Genomic DNA, 17,790 nt, shown 5'->3' with positions numbered 1-17,790 from the left:
ATGAGGCCTGATGACTTGAGGTCTGTGTATGTCTTTGTAATTTAGATGGCAGAGTATAATTTGCATGCACAGCCTTCAACATTGTCTCATTGTCTGAAGGAGATTATCCTCGCGGCTTTCCACTACTGAGGGTTGTCAAACACTTGGCTTGGAAGACAAACCTTTGTCTCCGTGTTTATTTCCCCCATGAGTGGAAATTTTCAGTGTGGTCATTTAGTGTAGTTAAACCTCGCGCCGAAGCGCACAGGCAGTCAGTGTAAACAGGGCACTGTGTTTTACTTATTTATTTTTTTATTATTTCTTTATCACTTGCACCTCTTAAGCTCTGTGTGTGCGCTGCGTTATGTATTGTATAGTTTCCATACAGGGACTGTCATTTTTCAGTGTGCAAATTTGTGCACTAGATGGCACTATGGCACTTATTATTCAATGCCAATAGATAATTTCCATTTTGGAGGGTAAGTGTGTGTATTGCTGACACAAGCGATGATCACAAACAGCTTGTTTTCCCTGAGCTGATGTTGATAGTATCATAAAGAACTCCATATCCAGCCGTATTTATCAACTGTACTGACCTTTAATCACAAAGCAGTTGTTTTGATTCAGAGTTTCACGTGGAATATGCATGGAAATACAAAGCTGGACTGGTGTAGATAAAGTTTTCAGCTAATCGCTAAGTCTGCTCTAACTTGACGGATTCAGGGATTTTATTTTTTTTTAATGGCTCAACCGAACATCAAACATAATATGCTCTCCTGAATCAATGAAAACAGAAAAGAATCGCATTGAGGGGGATGTATTAGATGCGAACCCTTGCAGTGATGATGTCCTTGTAACAGATCATATTGTAAATAAGATGGGTTAAATTGCACTTGTAGCTTCCCTTCAAACAGCCATGCTAGTCTCTCAGGGGGACAGAGAGTGCGGCAGACTCTTCCTCTAATAACGCTAGACAATGAGATCCCAGCTCATAACATAGGCCTCCACTATATAGAACAAGTAGTGGGGGCTTAGCAGCTAATAAAGTGGCAAGTCTTCAAATCCATGTCAGAAGAGCAGAGCGCCACGGGGACCTTTCATAACACTTGTATGTGCAGGTTCCAGTGCAGTGTAAAGGTTACACATCCACATTGTACTGATCTAACCTGATGAATTGCCTTAAGCCCCACAAATTTCAAGGCTGTGTTTCTTATTTAAAGAAGCAGAACTGAATAATTCTCCCACTCTCTGAAAAGATGACAGGCGAAGACAGGAGTGTGGAATGAATGTTTGAGATGCAGTACAAAATCTACTGTGTATACTCTTCTTTATTAAATGTGCGTGAAGCAGTGACAAATTTAAAAACTCACTGTTAGATTTAATTAAATTTAGCTTTTGTTTGATATCTGTTAAGCCTATTTTGACACAATTTTTGCAGAGGCAATTTTAGGTTTTCGCAAAATTATGATGCGCATCAGTTTTGTTAATTGAATCACGCTGCCCTCCGAGTTCACAAAACACAGTCTCAGTAATTAGCCTTGATTGCCTGGTCTGTGTTTCATAAATTGTCATTCCCGCTTTCTCTCTAGTGAACCTGTCCTTCACTTGAGCACAGACACTCCTCCAGCATTTCCACCCACTTTGTTTGTGAGTCTTTGATCCACAGTATTCCAGTTAAAGTTACACCCATGTGCTGCAAGTTGAAACTTTCAGTATTGTTGCTCAGGGGAACCTTATACCCGTGGCGCCTTCTGCTTTTGTCCTTCCCTTTAGCAACAGAACTCTCCTATGGTCCTGGACAAAAGACTACTCACGACACCATTTTATGATCTCTGTGATGATACCGTTTCCTTCTCCTGCTTGCATGTTACCTCGCTCGACTCATTTTAATCCAGAATGTAATGTCAAAAAACATCATTAGGGATTCTCCCTTCCCTTGAGACAATTGTTGATTTGGAGGAAGAGATGAGGAATTAAGAAAAGAGGCATCTTTTATTCTGCGATACAACAAGAAAACCAATTTAAATCAGTACTCTTTTTTTACATGCACAATAACATTAAAGTGTAAAAACAGATGCCACCAACTTGGAAATTGAATCATAAAACCAAAAACTAATTTATGTTTAAAAACAAATTATGTTAATTCACACAGCTGGACAACGCTATACAGTGATTCTCATACTGTGGATGATTGTGTTTGTGCACATACATAACTTGCATATAAATTTGTTTGTGTGTCAAGTCACACATGCACATTAAATATAACTCACTTAAAATAAAAAACAGCCTTTTTTCTATCACAACAGTGCAATCTGGTGCATAAAACACTTAAAGGCAAGACCAACAAATACAGTATATTAAAGCGGAGTGTAAAGTGCTGCAATGTCTTGCCTCTCCTGTCTGTCTAATCACTATGTGAGTGAAACATTCATGGTACACTAGATCAGTTCAATATTTAATTTCTCAACAAAGACTACATGATGGAACAGATGCTCAAACTTTGTATGTTTCTCAGGAGAGCAAAACTCACTTTCGGGGAGCTATTGAGTACAGAGATTGTGATTGTGTAAAAGCTCTTGTGTTGACTTCTCTGGGCTCTTCACCTATGCACTAAACGTACAGTCATGGATAAAAAGATGCTCAAACATACTAAGAGTGCGCAGTGACTCAGTGTTCAAACCACGGGCTGAATACATCAATTGTTTACATCCAGGGGCGCTGAAAACTCATGTGTGGAAGCACATTAGTGATGCACCGAGCCTGCCCTTTGCCTTTATGTCACATTTCAAGTGAAAATTTGACTTGGCATGTTTACATAGGATTTCATCTCTCTTTTAAACCCCTATGGGCAAGCTGAAGGTGAGGGGAACTAAGATTATTATCCCCCGTTTCTCTGAGAAGCTTTTCTTTATGCACACCCTCACAGATGTCGACATTTGGTTAGGCGGTGTACATAGAAGCCCCAGATTATCTAGCGCTTCAGGAAGTCTGTTTAGCTAAAGTTAGGAGTGGTTACTTTCCTGCACCTTTTCTAATTTGCTCTTGTGTTTTGTAACCCAGAGACCCCCATGCTTAGTCATACATCTGTGTTAAATAGTGTGCAAGAGGAAAATATTAGCGGTTGAATATTGCTGCCCATTCAAAACCGTAGGTCTTAGTTGTACTGATGTTCACATCAATAGGCTCCACTTGTGCAGATGTAGACCTAGTCACAGGAAGCGTAACAGATGGTGTACTATATGTCATAATGCTATAAAATCCAACAGGAATTGACAATTGAAATCCCACCCTGGAGTTTGCCTCTTTTAGCTTTGGCATAATCTTCTCAGGATTTCAATTGCAAAGTCAAAGAGAATAGTCTAGCACATGGGGACTAGTTATCTGGGGCAAATGCAGTCTAAGGTTGACAATGCAAAGGCTATGTTTATGTGCATCACACTTGCTATACTGAATGTTTCCCAGAGTGCAAGAACATCCTCCCCTGAATTCTATTCCTCTTCCCACGTCCCTGTGCTGCCGTGGAAAGTAGGCCAAGTGAGCACCAGGGCGTTGCTTTTTTAAGATGATCAGTTTGTCAGTGTGTTTTTGTGTGTGCTCAGGACGGCTATTCATGTGGCTTGACTCTGTAGAACAAAGACCAGCATTATACAATTTGCAGCACTTCCAATAGCAAGGAAAAGGGAGAGGTTGGAAAATAGGGACAGGACAAGTGTGGATGAAACAAAGACAAAAATTCTGGCTTGTACTCTAATTCATTTACTTCCTCTTTTCCACTTCTTTGTTGCAGCAAAAAGGTCCCTTGCCAGTAACACTCCTCTGCAGGATCATACTGTACTCTGGCTGGCATGGATTATTTTTAGCTATTGCTGTGCAGCTTTCACCTTGACTCCCTCCATCTTGACATCATAATTAACATTTCTGTTAATAGTAACACAGTTCAATATTAATAAGGATCTGTGGCTAAAATCAAAATTCAGTTGTGGAGCGGTAATGAATTGTGGTGCGCTGCTCATATGTGAGACACCCTGTCAATCTGCATCAAACATGGATCTCCTTAATGATGGTAATCCCTGCAGAAGTCATTTAGAGGTACTGATGCAACACGTTGAAAAATATACATTTTGATGGGAGTGACTGGAGAATTATTGGACTCTTGCAGGTGGGGCAGTATCACAGTAAGTTGGCAACCCCTCCATCACGGGGGTCAACAGGCAAATTAAAGTTCTCTTGAGTGCTGAGGCAAAGGCTGCAGCCTGTTTGGGCATGCACGCACAGCCACTGGGAAAAAAAGAAGAAGAAGAAGGAAGAGAGACCAAGGTTAAAGCTGATGCCTCCCGTTTGGAGGCCACGTTGCCCGATGCAACATGTGCCCACATCATACTTACTGATGAGATTTTTAAATGACCTTTAAAGCCAGATAGATTTTTGCACCTATTTTCCAGGTGCCACAGCCTGTTTGGCAGCAGGGCGCCTGGATTAGAAGAGCTCCCGATTTAGGGGCTGAATAATCAAATTTACCTCACTTCCATCAACGCCACGGAGAAATATGAGGCGGCGTGATAACTTTTTTTTCTTATTATTTAAATAAAGGATTTTAGATATGCCCACAAAACAGTGATGGACGCAATCAAGACGGGGCTGCGCTGTAAGAGCGAAGGTATCCTGGGTATTTGGTCATGTGTATTTTGGTCTAAATTTCCAGGGGATATTTTAGATGTTAATAGCCCTGAAGTGGTCTCGGTTTCTTATTTAATTTCTCTCGCCTTCTTTAAATGTAATTCGCCCACAGACTGCGCCGCGAGGCTCTAAACCGCGCAGAAACTCTCTCATCATTTCCACAGCAGAATGGAAATGCAAATTGTGCGCACGGGCAATGCCCTTGACAGAACTCACCACTGCACACAATTAACATGAGCACTCTGACAGAAGTTAGTGACGAAATGTGAAGTCACACCAGCAGTGCGTCAAATAAAACGCATGGCTTTTATTTTTATTTTTTTTCCTCCAGGCAATCCCACAAAAACGCACCTGAACGCAACACAAGTAACTAATAAAAATAATAACAACAATAATAATAATATGGTTTAAAGTAATTTACAAAACAGTAACATAATTTCCTTTCTGGGTCTTTTTGCTCTACAAATATGTATTTTAATTTCATTATTTTTTTTATTAGCAGGTACGTTGTTTTGCACATTTTTAGGAATTATATTCTATTTTTTGCATTTTTTAAATTTTAAATAATTTCTCCTAAATAAAAACAATTTCTGTCGCAGTGTGGGGGCCAAAGAGGGGGGTCTCCTAGATAAAAAACCCAAGTTGAGATTTTGCTATCTTGTCACTAAAGAACACAGCTGCCTCATATCGACACAATGATCTCAAGTGTAACCAACGAGGGGCGCTGTCCGTCTATCAGCCACAAACTACTTGACATGGATACAGCCTACATGATTGATCTCATCACTCTCAGCCGTTTGTGTTTTGCTCCTATAATTAAAAATAACGCGCAAGCTGCGTTTTAATATCATCTTTGAATATGTCACGTCAAATTCCGGACGTGCATTTATTAGGCCCTGCAACTGATAATGAACCCAAAGTTTGCAAAGAGGATTTTATTCCAATGCGCAATTGGGCATTTAAAAAAACAATAATAATAATAAAAAATCAAAATGCATGCATAAGTGTTGTTTAATTTCTCCCACTTTTGTGAAAAAATTAAAAGTATGTGCATAAAATTAACTGAGCTTTTATCATGCAGCTACAAGTGACGAAAAAATTAAAACAAAGGCTGCGTCTCTTCTTTTTTTGCGCACTAACTTGCACATGTCGCATACAAATAAATAAATAAATCTATACATTTCAAGTTCATGGAAAATCCTAGGTCTAAACAATGTTAGTTGCAGTAAACAATAAGTGGGCTGACTGCCTTTTTTTTTTTTTGCTCCATATGGAATTTGGAATGATGCGTAACTGTAGGCGTATTTGATTAATATTTAATCGAAAAAAAGGCTCACTTTAAAACAACCTCTGTGATAAAGCCGTGAGCGAACTTGCTTGCTGGGTTGCTAATAAGATTTCCTTTATTTCCCCCCCTTCTTCTTCTTCTTCTTTTTTTTTTGCCAATCAATCCATTAGGAAACAATGCAGGTGAGCATAATGAAAGTGTTGTCCCAATAAAGTGCATCGATGGACAGCTGGGCAGCGGCCGGCTGATTGACTTTGCCTTGACATCTGGGAGGCCCGCTGGCCCCTGGCACGCGTATAGGCTGATGTCGCCATTTACATGCAAATTTAAGGAGATCATGAGGGCCTCGCCCCGTAAATTCACACAAAAAAGAAGACGTCACCCTCAATACGGAGGAGGCTCGTCCCGGCGAGACGGGAGGTCTTCCAAGTCACCCTGCACATTTCTGTTTTTTTTTTTTTTTTTTAAATTATTATTATTGGAAACCACGCGTCCCGAGGAGTTTGGTTTTGTATCAGTGGCCAGGGCCCAAATCTTTGGGGGTTCATTCATTGTGGTCACTGAATAGGAGAATGAGATAACAGGCCCCCGTGTCATCAGCCGGTCATTTAAACGAGCATTCAATGCGGCCAAGATACAGAGATCAGACAAATAGTTTGTTCCCCTTCTTGTCACCCATCACTTACCTCCATCACGCAGCTGAGAAACTGCTTTTTTTTTAAATAAAAAAAAGAAAAGAAAATGTGCCTCTAATCCCACTCCCGTGCAAAGTTTTCATGCATGCAACCACTAAAACAAACGGGGATCAGCATTTCCTTTTTTTATTTTGATGGTAACATTTCACCTAATGATGAAGAGCGCATTTTCCACGGTGTAAGCCCACCACGCAGATGATCCCACAGAATGAGCTGAGACGGATTCAGGCTCCGCGCCTCAGTGTGTGGAGCAGCTGACTCCCTCTCTCCACGTCCAGATGGCTCCTGCACACAGATTTGCATTCATTTTCCTTTAATATCTTCTGAAATAGCGGGGCAGCTGCATTTGTTGTCAAATACGGTTTAAAACTCCCTTTCAGGACAGCATCGTTACCTACGTGACGGGTGTGGAGATCCATTTTCCCTCTCCAGTCAACAGTATCAGATCTAAGAGGATTTGTCTCAAAGTCTCCTAATTTGATAATCAGATTTAAATCGCCTTGGTGCGTGTAATCAGGGGTTAAGTTCTAATAAGCGACTTGAAACTGTGCAAAAAGCATAGTGAGTTCTGTGCAAAAAAGATATTTGCAATCTCGGTAGAACAGACAAAAACATCTCCAACATGCGCCTCGGTTTGTCTCATCTAAGAGAAAAATACAATTAACAAAGAGCCCACTTTTTCCTTTGAGTTTTCCCTGATATTTATTTTTTTTATTTGTGCCACAAATTGAAGCTTGGATTTCTCTTAAATATTATTAATAATAATAGCAAAAAAAAAAAAAAAAAAAAAATAATAATCTACACTCTCATTTTGTGACTGGGCAATTTGGCAATAGATTGTGTAGAGGTGAAAGCAACAGCTTATAATTCACTTATCTTTGGCAGCAGCTATTAACCCTCAGCACCAGCTAGATAGATTGCTCAGGATATAGCACACATCTCTCTTCCTCGCTCCCTCCCCTCTCTCTCCCTCCATCCTCTCCCCCTTTTCACCACTAATGAACCGAATTGCTTGCTTGTCCCTCTCGGACAGAAGTCGGACATGTAGGCAGTTGGCTCTTTAAAAATGATTAAGATGTTTCTGATTATTACTGATTTTACGGGACGTGCATGAAATAAGGAGGACACAGAAGCATGGATTTCCTCAAGTTTGTTTAATGCCATGAGACACTGATTTTTTAAATTTTTTTTAGTCCATAAAGGTCAAAAGATCTGACTCTATCTCCACATAAATGGCGCTGGAATATCACTGATTTATTTTGACGTTAATTGATTATCAAACTTTGCTCAGATTTTATTATTTTTTTAGCACAGCAACTAAAGAAATGATCTGATCTATATATATATATATATATATATATATATATATATATATATATATATATATATATATATATATAAAAATAAAAAGCTGCACAGCGAGGCAGCTGGAATGCAATCTTGCGTTTGTTAAAAAAAATTCCCAATGATAAGTTAATGCAGAATAAATAGATTTATAATCATGTCCCATCATGATTCCCTGCAAATCAGCGATCTATTAATTCCATTTTAATTGCAATAAATAATAAGCAGCAGCGTAGGGTTAAAATGCACCATAGAAATATATCAATTATACACAGAAACATGATCTGCCATTATTGAAATATGATTTATGGCCTGTCTTTCTCGCAGCTATTGAGATGCTTTCGATACATGAGTGAGCGAACGAGTCAATTTGTAGCCACATGTAATCAAATAAATATACCAAATGCTGTTAATTTCACTCCCAATATAGTAATTGCAATCATTAGAACAGCTCAAGTAATAATACTAATAATAATAATAATAATAATAATAATAATAATAATAAGCGATGAATCTTGAGTTGTTATTAGTATGTATTGTTATTTTATTAAAATTATTATTTTTCCTCATTATGTGTGATGGTTACACCCGGTTGAATTTTTGTCCATATCATTAAAAAAGTCAAACTCACCACATATAGGGCCTAAGCAAGAGGAAAAGTGGAGCGAATGAGTGTTCTCAGGCTTGCTGCACTATAGGGCTGGACCCGTACAGTGGAGCGCCACTGCCTGACAGGAAGCGTCAGCGCTCCATATATGGTCAAAACCCCGCCCCTTCAGCGTCATATTCTGACAGCGCCTCTCCCGTGGGTTTAGAGTTTTGGCTCCCGGGAAAGATTTCAGTCCTCGGGGAAAGAGGGCTTAGTTTTGCATGTTCCCATCCATCCTGCACGACGCGAAAGGGCCCCTTATCCACCTCTCCTGTGTACTAGGAACACCTCCACTGGTGATCAGCCTTTGCCTGTGTTTGTCTTGTGGAGAAGCAGCAGCACCTTTTTCAGGAGTGGGTTTTTTATTCAACAAGAAGTCCTGAAGGTTTTGGATGCGGTGCTTCAGGGATGTGGGCACTTTGAGAGCAGCATCACCCACAAACACAAACAACTGCCATCGATTTTTCTGTGAATAGCACAAAAAAAAAAAAAAAACGAGAGAAGAAAAAAACAGAGGAACAATAGCAACACAAAAAAAATCTTGTCTATTGAACAATTCACTTTTCCAGTCTGTGGATACCGCTCTAACTAAGTACAGCACTTTGAGAATTGTTCACATCGGACGGACTGAAGAGGGAGGCAAGACCTGTGGACCGGGTTTTCCCTCGCAAGTCTGAATCGGCTCTCGCTACTTATCCCGTGAAAAAAAAAGAAAAAACACAGAAGCAACAACCCTGAAGGATAACACGCTTGGACGTTTATTTCCCTAATTTCGCAGGAGGCTCTTTTTCACGCAAATTGTCCTAAATGTTTGGGATTCAGGAAACTATACCGCGGGGTGGGACGACGATGAAGGAGGAACCGCTGGGTGGACTGAACTCGGTCCGCTCCTGGATGCACACAGCTGGGGTGGTGGATGCAAACACAGCCGCCCAAAGGTACGCATGCCAAAAAGCATCTGATTTTTCTCACGCATTCCCTCCTCATCATATCGACCCCTCAATCCCCTGAATACTCTGTATCAATTACGGTCTCCCAATAAATGCCCCCCCTTCGGCTTTTCCCTTCTTTCATTACATCAGATTACCCATTATTGTGACAAATCAAGAAATCTCCCCCGTATACTCAAAAGCGTGCTTCTGCATCTCCAATGTTTCCATCAGCTTCTTCTTCTTCTCCTTCCCCTCCATCATCTTAGTATCCCCGGTGTCCGGTGCTTAACCGAGATGGTCTCTTGTTTTCTCCCCGCAGCGGTGTCGGCTTGGCACGGGCACATTATGAAAAGCAGCCCCCTTCCAACCTCAGAAAATCCAATTTTTTCCATTTCGTCCTGGCGCTGTATGACAGACAGGGTCAGCCCGTGGAGATCGAAAGGACAGCTTTTGTGGACTTTGTGGAGAAAGAAAAAGTAAGCGGTGTATTTTAGAAATACATGCAAGCCCTGTACATAATCAGCACATGTGTCGAAATTATGTTCTCTAGAAATGGCAATGGGTTACTAGAAGGGGGGAAGTCACGTGTAATATTGATTTTTTTTTTTTAAAAGAAAAACTCAATTCGTTGATGACTCTGGCTCGTTTTTTTGCAACTAAAGCCGGTGCTCTTGTTTTGCACAGAATATATATATATAATAATCAGACATGTGGCAGTGATGGGCGAGTTGTTTTATTCATGCTGATTCTCACAAACTGTTGTCTTCTGCAGGAACCAACCAGTGAAAAAACTAACAATGGGATACATTACAAACTACAGTTATTGTACAGCAACGGTGAGTGAAAGTGTCACTAATATTTTTTGCAAACACCTGCAAATATATGGAGCAATGAGCTGAAAACACACACCTAATAATAATAATGATCATGATAATAATATTAATAATAATACTACTACTAATAATAATAATAGTAGTAGTAGTAGTAGAGTAGAATAATTTTCTTTCTTGTCTGATCTCTTTATATTTTTTATTATTTGTCACTCAACTTTTTAGTTTTTTGAGGGGCAGCTCTCTTTTTTTAATTTATTTTTTAATTTTATTTTTTAAATTACTGCCTGCAATTCTTTAAAATTCTTTAAAATTAACAACTCCTCCTCTTCTTTTTCTCTCCTCATTCAGGCGTCAGAACAGAACAGGATCTTTACATACGGTTAATCGATTCCATGACGAAGCAGGTAAGCTGCTGTTACACTTTTTTGCCCCCCTCTCTTCTTTACTCACAGTGCAACCTGTGTAAAAACCTTAACACGCCGTGCAAATTGTCACCCCTGAGATCCCATACACCCTCTCGGTTTTTCTCTTAAAGAAAAAAAAATTGCATGCAAAATGCAGTTGTGGCACAAAATAAAATCAAATTACCGGTGTAATAAGAAGAGACAGCTTCCATTTTGACTGTTTACGTTTGACCATATCATATTGCACGACTCCTAAAGTCAATTTCACTCCGCCAGAGTTCTTCTCTGTAGGCTCAGTTTGTCCAACATTAAAATTTAAACACTACCTCTGCTCCATATGATCTGATTTGACTTTCCCTGCAAAGAGTCAGAGGTGAAGCTCTAAACATGTTTTGAAAAAAAAATTGCATTAAGTGCTATTTTATTTTAAATAAATATAAATGTTCCTGCTGGGGTGCATTTCCATCATCCTCCTCATATGAAAACACATGGAGTGACTTTTAACCCAGTGCCTTTTACGCGCAAAAAAAAGACCTGATAAGTGCGTTTTAATCCAGCCAACTTAATTAGAATTCGAGGAGTAAAATCAGACGTGCAGATTGCAGCTTCCCCAGCTCGTGTTTTTTTTTTAATTTTTTATTATTAAACAGGAGGTTTAGGTAGAGCCTTTATTCCTGGATAGAGCCGTGAAAAGCCTGGACCACTGGTCACAGACAACATTCCTGTGCGAATGATCCGAGTCAATGACGCAGAACAAGCAATTTATGGATTTCTGTTTCTACAGCTGCAAATAGCGACATAAATCAAACCAATATAGATAATCGCCCAGTTCCCAGAAAGAGGGGAAAAAAAGGGGAAAAAAAACATCAGGTCAAGTAGGACATCTTTTAGAAGCGAGAGTGATGCGACCTGGTTCAGATATGTCACTTTTTCTCAAAGTCATTGGCCTGAAGCGTGCCAGTAAAAAAAAAAAAATACTGAATTTATTAATGGCAGCACAACATAAAATTAAAAAAAAAATGCATCATGTTTAAGTCTCGTATTTATTTTGTTTTCTTGTGATTATGTAAAAAATATTGTGTCAATAACGCGCTGCTTTGCTTGCATTTCCACTTGGTGCCGGTTCAGTACGAGGGAGTTAAAGTGTCTATCCTTAGAAATGGAAGAAGGAGGGAGGGAGATCGAGGGAGGGAGAGAAGAGCGGCAGAACTGATAGCTCCACGCCATCTGTTTCAGCCAATGCTCAAAAATTACTCAACCGTACCGCCAGACACCGCTTTTTATCCACAGAAAGATCATTGTTAGCGGCTCAAAATAAACAACAGATTGCCCATTAACACTTTCCCCCAAATATCCCCAGATTATAAGCATATTGATGACACTTCTATTGGATCTCTCCTTATGAAAATCTCTCCCTCTCTTTCTCTGTCTGTCTGTGTGAGCCACAGGATATTACTGAGATTAATAAAAAAAAAATACAGTTTAATATTTTTTTATTATAATTATAAGTGCCATTAATTTTATAATTATATTTTTTATTATCACTGCCACTAAAATGCTGTTTTTTGCTATTTATATTACTCATATTACTTATAATTGTCAGTTTATGCTTAAATAAATCAATACAATGTATAACACAAGGGATTGCTGGGATTATCTTAATCATATTTCTTGCTTAGCCTTTGCTCTCATCTAATATATTGTCTAGCATCATGTGCATTCATGCCTTGAGTTATTTTATTAATTACAAAAAAAAAACAGTAGATGTGTTTGTGTAATTATTATTTGCAAATTCATGTAAATGAGTTTTAATAGACGGCTGTGTTTTCATGTCATTTTTTGTTTCAAAGGCCATAGTTTATGAGGGTCAAGACAAGAATCCAGAAATGTGCAGAGTTCTTCTTACTCATGAAATTATGTGCAGGTAAGCACTATTATTTTTTTATTTCTTTATTTTTTTTTCTTCCTTTGCTTTGTCCGTTTTGCAGATCCAGGCAAAAAGTAATTCCCCTCCCCTTCAATAAGTTTTGACACTCATGATGTGATGCAGCAATCCAGACTGTCCTGTGGTCCTTCAGCAACCACAGAGAGGCAGAGAGCTGCTGTCATTTCCAACTTTGATATGATGTGATTCAACTTTGATATGAATATGACAGTGAAAATGAACTGACTGTCTTTCCTCACTGAGGGCAAATTGACTGTATAATAAACAGCCACTGACAATAAGTTATGCTTTTTAAAAATAATTCTACTTTATTTTTATATTTTAAGAATCGTATGTCAGCATTTAAAGCCTGCCAGAGACAATGTGTTTTCTGTCATGCATAAACACTACATGCTATGCAGGATTCTTTTTTTCTTCTTCTTCTTTTAAGCACTGAGTCAGTTCTCGGTTGATCCCACCTGTCAACAATGATCAGCGAGCCTTTTAGTGTCATTTAACCACGTAAATCTCAACTGCTCATATTGCGCTGCTATTCAGCGGTGTCATTGATACTAAAAGGAAAAACGCCTTTTGTTGTTATTGTTGAGCTCAGCATGAGCTTTGTGAACATTGAATTCGGATACTGTCGGTTAACCTCTCCTTTGTTGCACCGGTGCATTGTTCAAGTTACTGGTTGAGAGCAAGTGCAGCATGAGAGCTGAGAATGATTTGTCTTTTTCCATGCATAAACTCATCACTCACGCTCAATTTATACATGCATCCATCACTTATTTGTGACACGTTGAATATGGCCGTGCTCTAGAGGTAATTTTTTTTTTTTGTCAAGAAGAAGAAGTGCATTTTGCTGTTGAATAAAAAACTACTACAACTGCTGCCTATTATCACATAAGAAGATATACATAATAAGAGGGGAATTGATATATTATCTAGCTGGATGTCTTTTTTTAGTTTTTGAATTATTTTTGCTTTAATACTTTGCAGCTATAAAACATATCTTTATTACTGCCTCTAGGAAGTCATGTAAATCAGGGATATTTAAATAGCGTGGTTGACTGACAGTAGCTTTGCACAAAATCTTTGTTTTGCTTTCTGCGCCATATGGCATAAATCAATCTTATTCACATATGTTTATATGTTTTCATTTCAAATGGAAGCTGGGATGATGTATTTGTTTATTTTTGCAGTTTTGATTCAAGTCCCAATCAAAGAAGTGAAAGGCAGCTAGCTATAGGCTTAGGGAGGAGATGGCTGAAACATGTGGTGGAAGATAGATTAGTGCTTTTGAGGCCATAATTGATAAATGCCCTGCAGAAATATTGGTTGAGGGTGGCACCTTGCATCTCCCTCAGAAATAGCAGCTTGGCAATTAGAGGTAAACAAAAGCTGAAGCTGTGAAAAGTGACTCCCCTGCCTCCTGGCCCAATCCCCACTCCCCTCCCCTCCAACACTAAGCCAAACAACACAACATGTTGTTTTCACCATTTTTATCAGCCATCAGCATCAATGGAATGGATAGATTGAGTGAAGGAAATCTCATGGCAATTTTTTTTTTCTTCAAAGTATCAAAACCGCTCAGATGCACTTAATAAATGTATGTGGTTTTGTGTGCATTATTTATTTATTTTTATTTATTTAACAAAGTACTGCTGCTCCTAAAACGCTGCTTTCTATGTTTTCTGCAGCCGATGCTGTGACAAGAAAAGCTGTGGAAACAGGAACGAGACTCCATCAGACCCAGTGATCATTGACAGGTAGGCTGTGTGCAGCTTTTTCCTCTGTGTTTGTGAACGAGGAATGAGTAAGTGAATGAGTGAGTGTCAGACTGACTAAATGGATGAGTGACTGAGCGGATGAGCAGGCACATGGAAGAGCTAGTGAACAAATTAGTTCCCTCCCAGTGTACCAGACGGCCCAGTTGGGCTGACTTGCATCTTCTAGCCCACAGTGTGGGAACTGTGGGTGATTCTGTGTGAGAGGCTGAGGGGCGTCTTTCCCAGGTACCCGTGCACTGAGGGGCGGTCACCACCTGGATAGGGTTTGTTCAATCACAGGTGGTTCAATCACTAGAGGATCATGCTGGGAATACACCTAATTAGCTTAGGCAACTTCACATTTATTTGGCTGGCTTCCTTTCTTTGTTTATGACAGTGATGCTTACACTGTCAATAGTTGTTTTCGATTGACTGTTTCCTTCTCTCAAGTTAGCTGCGAGCTAGATGCCATTAAAGTTTTGTTTTAGGAGGGATAAACGTTTTATGTCGGCTGTTTTGTTCTGCACCTTCAGGGAAGTTACATCTGCCACATTTATATTACCTTCACCACTTTGCTAAAGAGGGAGAATAAATGGCCCTTCTTTCTGGCATTGACATTTTTCTCACATTGTGAAACTATAGGTCTTGGTCAGTGTGAATATGTTTATGTGTGTGTGTGTGGTGGATATAGAGGTGAGGCAGGGGGTGTAGTTTGAGCGTCGATCTCAATGTAACTCTCACCACGTAGTAGGGAGAGACAGCAATGCTAATGTTTGACTAGCCGGAATCACTGTTTGCTTAGTGGAGAATGCCTGGTATCTGACAGAGGGGACAACTCTCTTATTAGTAATCAAATAGGGCTGAGCAGTTGTTGCTGCCACTCCACTCCAGCGGCTTCTCATGCATCAGGAAGTAGGAGCTGGCTGCCCTGGGAGCCTGGATGGATTACCAGAGCTACTGCTGTCTGAACTCAAACTCACACAGACACACATGCAGATAAACGCAGATACACACTCAGACGAGGACACGAACGCAGACACACAGACACCTACACACTCGCGTGCACGTCCTCGGACACGCACGTTTATGTTGTTTATGCTGTTGCTGTGGTGAATGTTTATATTTTTTATGACAGTGCATGAAAAACTACTGAGGTGTTTAGGACAGTTTAGGGGATTGAGAGTTTATTTTTCTTTTCTCTGGATGTGCCTCCACGTGGGTTTCTTAATTCATTAGTCAGGTGCATTTATTCATGGCGGGATGATAGTGCGAACATTAACATATAACTTGAGACGTCTACTTCGCCTGATTTCCGCTGCTTTCATGTTTGCTTTGTGTTGCTCTGCTGCCTTTTACTGTTTAGAGTTTCGCACGCCATTGTTCTTCAATCTGCGGGACAAAACATGTAACTTAAGTACAATAAGCAAAATGAATGCATGGAGAATTAAAGTCAAGAAGAGGGGTGGGAAAAAAAAGAGCAGGGGAAAAAAGAAGCGGATGGATATTGTAAGCTCAACTGGCTCAGGGAGGGCTCGGATTTTCATTGTGACGAGTCTGAATAGGAGTAGAGTATCCCTTTCCTTGCACAATGAGCAGCTCTGTTGAAACACAAAAGCATATGTTCCTCATTAGACCCTCCCATTGTCTCCATGTCGTAACTATGAGCCCGTCAGCTCACCCTAACAGACCCACACAGGTTCCCAGTGACTGAAGGAGGCTTGCAGAGAGGGGTGCTTGTGAAAGGTTCCAGGGTTTAGCAAGAGTTACAGACATGACCAGAGCACGCTGTACGGCTTGCTACATAAGATTATTTACTGCAATTACCCGGCTATTCCCGCTGTGCATATGGGTAAGCTTTTAGTTAAAGCTTCCATGTTTTACAGCCATTTCTGTTACATCTGTCATTTTCTCATGCACATCATTACAGGCACCTGTGCTGCGGTCGCTGCTGGCAGAAACTGATTATTTCCAATTGAGTAGAACATAGTTGAGTGACATAAACCTAGAGGAGAGGTTTGATTGTTGGATCAGGCACGTCTCATCTGTCTACAATTACAGTATGAAAACCAGCTAGCACTGCCACATTTCCTAGAGAAACAGTAGCATGGCCGAAACCTTAAGAAACAGATTTGGAGTGAATCATTGATGGCATTCATTCTCTGTAACATTTTCCCAGATGGTAAGAGGGGAAAGCGCACACAGCTAGCTGGCATCTAGTGAGACATTAACTGGCGTTCCCATGGATCTGGCATATCCAACGGAGTTTGGGAAACTTATCATTCCAAATGTGTCCTATTTTCCTGCGGTCAAGCCAGACATCTGTTTACCCTATTTTCTCTCAGAGTTTTGATACAGATTTTCACTCAGATTTTTGAAGAGGAAGGATTCTCTTTAAAAAAAAGTTGGTTAGATATAGGCCCAACAGCTGTCACAAAGTTTCAGCGCTGCTTGGTCTTTAAATATTTCAGCACTTACATTTGATGCCCTTGCATTATTCATACTCATTTTTTGGATGAAGAAAGGCCCTATTTTTGTTGCATTAGGATGAGTTTATATGTTTCGAGACTCAAGTTTCAATGTCTTTTGAAAAAGTCACTACATATTACGCTCTACAAAAAAAGTCTATTGTGTAGTGTGTGAGTAGCGTGCTTTTTTTTCTCTCTCTCTTTCTCCTCCGACATCAAGTCAGAAAGTAAAACTGTCAAAGTCAGCCGGTGGTTAAATAAAAGAAAAAGTACATTTATCTGGTGTCTAATTGTAGCGCTGTAGCTCTCCTGCATCGCTTTGCAGTTTGGTATAATCATCTCTCCTCTTTATAAATCCAGCAGTGCTACAGATGTCACATTTATAAGTTAATGGTGCTTTAAAGTAAGTGAGGGTGTAGGTTTATTTAGTCGGTAATTTGAGTCTTTAGAATTATAGTGATGAGGTACCCAATATCTGATTAGATGGTTTTCCCATTTACAGTACACGTCGTGTATCGCCAAACATAACTCAATTTACGATGACTCTTCTCGTCTGGTATCTGTCTTCGCTCTTGCATATTGACTTTGTCTTCTCTTGTGTGAAAGATTAGATACACTGCTCAGGCTTACACATGGATTTTGTAATAAGACAGCACATGTTGTTGAAAGAGGAGAGAAAATGACTCATTCTGCCTGTCAGGGTTCAAAGGTCACATTTTACTCTGGGAAGCTGGAGCAATTTATGCAACCGGAATTGAGACAGACAGAGAGCAAATGCGCTATCAGTGTGTATTCGGCCCCGTATATGAATTTAGATTTGAATGCATG

The 17,790-nt window shown here is 39.8% G+C and overlaps 2 protein-coding genes across 10 annotated transcripts in view; one reads left to right on the top strand and one right to left on the bottom strand.

Annotated features, from left to right (window-relative positions):
* Positions 1 to 1,952: 1,952 nt before the first annotated feature.
* mgmt (O-6-methylguanine-DNA methyltransferase) overlaps positions 1,953 to 17,790 on the bottom strand; it is a 102,661-nt gene continuing 86,823 nt past the window's right edge. For both annotated transcript variants that reach the window (XM_035947011.2, XM_035947010.2), the window contains exons 5-6: positions 6,789 to 6,924; positions 1,953 to 4,257 (exon numbers count right to left, since the gene is read on the bottom strand). In XM_035947011.2, the coding sequence (XP_035802904.2) occupies positions 4,196 to 4,257; positions 6,789 to 6,924 (198 nt within the window). In that variant the 3' untranslated portion in view covers positions 1,953 to 4,195. The remainder of the gene's footprint in view (positions 4,258 to 6,788; positions 6,925 to 17,790) is intronic.
* ebf3b (EBF transcription factor 3b) overlaps positions 8,823 to 17,790 on the top strand; it is a 68,091-nt gene continuing 59,123 nt past the window's right edge. For 4 of the 8 annotated variants that reach the window (XM_035947007.2, XM_023267693.3, XM_035947009.2 and 1 more), the window contains exons 1-6: positions 8,824 to 9,570; positions 9,884 to 10,040; positions 10,337 to 10,400; positions 10,746 to 10,801; positions 12,652 to 12,725; positions 14,429 to 14,497. In XM_035947007.2, the coding sequence (XP_035802900.1) occupies positions 9,440 to 9,570; positions 9,884 to 10,040; positions 10,337 to 10,400; positions 10,746 to 10,801; positions 12,652 to 12,725; positions 14,429 to 14,497 (551 nt within the window). In that variant the 5' untranslated portion in view covers positions 8,824 to 9,439. Of the gene's footprint in view, positions 9,571 to 9,883; positions 10,041 to 10,336; positions 10,401 to 10,745; positions 10,802 to 12,651; positions 12,726 to 14,428; positions 14,498 to 17,790 lie in introns of all 8 variants that reach the window. The other 4 variants (XM_035947006.2, XM_035947005.2, XM_023267695.3 and 1 more) reach the window with 2 other exon arrangements.

The sequence above is a fragment of the Amphiprion ocellaris genome, chromosome 16 (assembly GCF_022539595.1).
Source record: "Amphiprion ocellaris isolate individual 3 ecotype Okinawa chromosome 16, ASM2253959v1, whole genome shotgun sequence".
In the NCBI taxonomy this organism is placed as follows: Eukaryota; Metazoa; Chordata; class Actinopteri; family Pomacentridae; genus Amphiprion; species Amphiprion ocellaris.
This window is presented reverse-complemented; position numbering and strand designations above follow the sequence as displayed.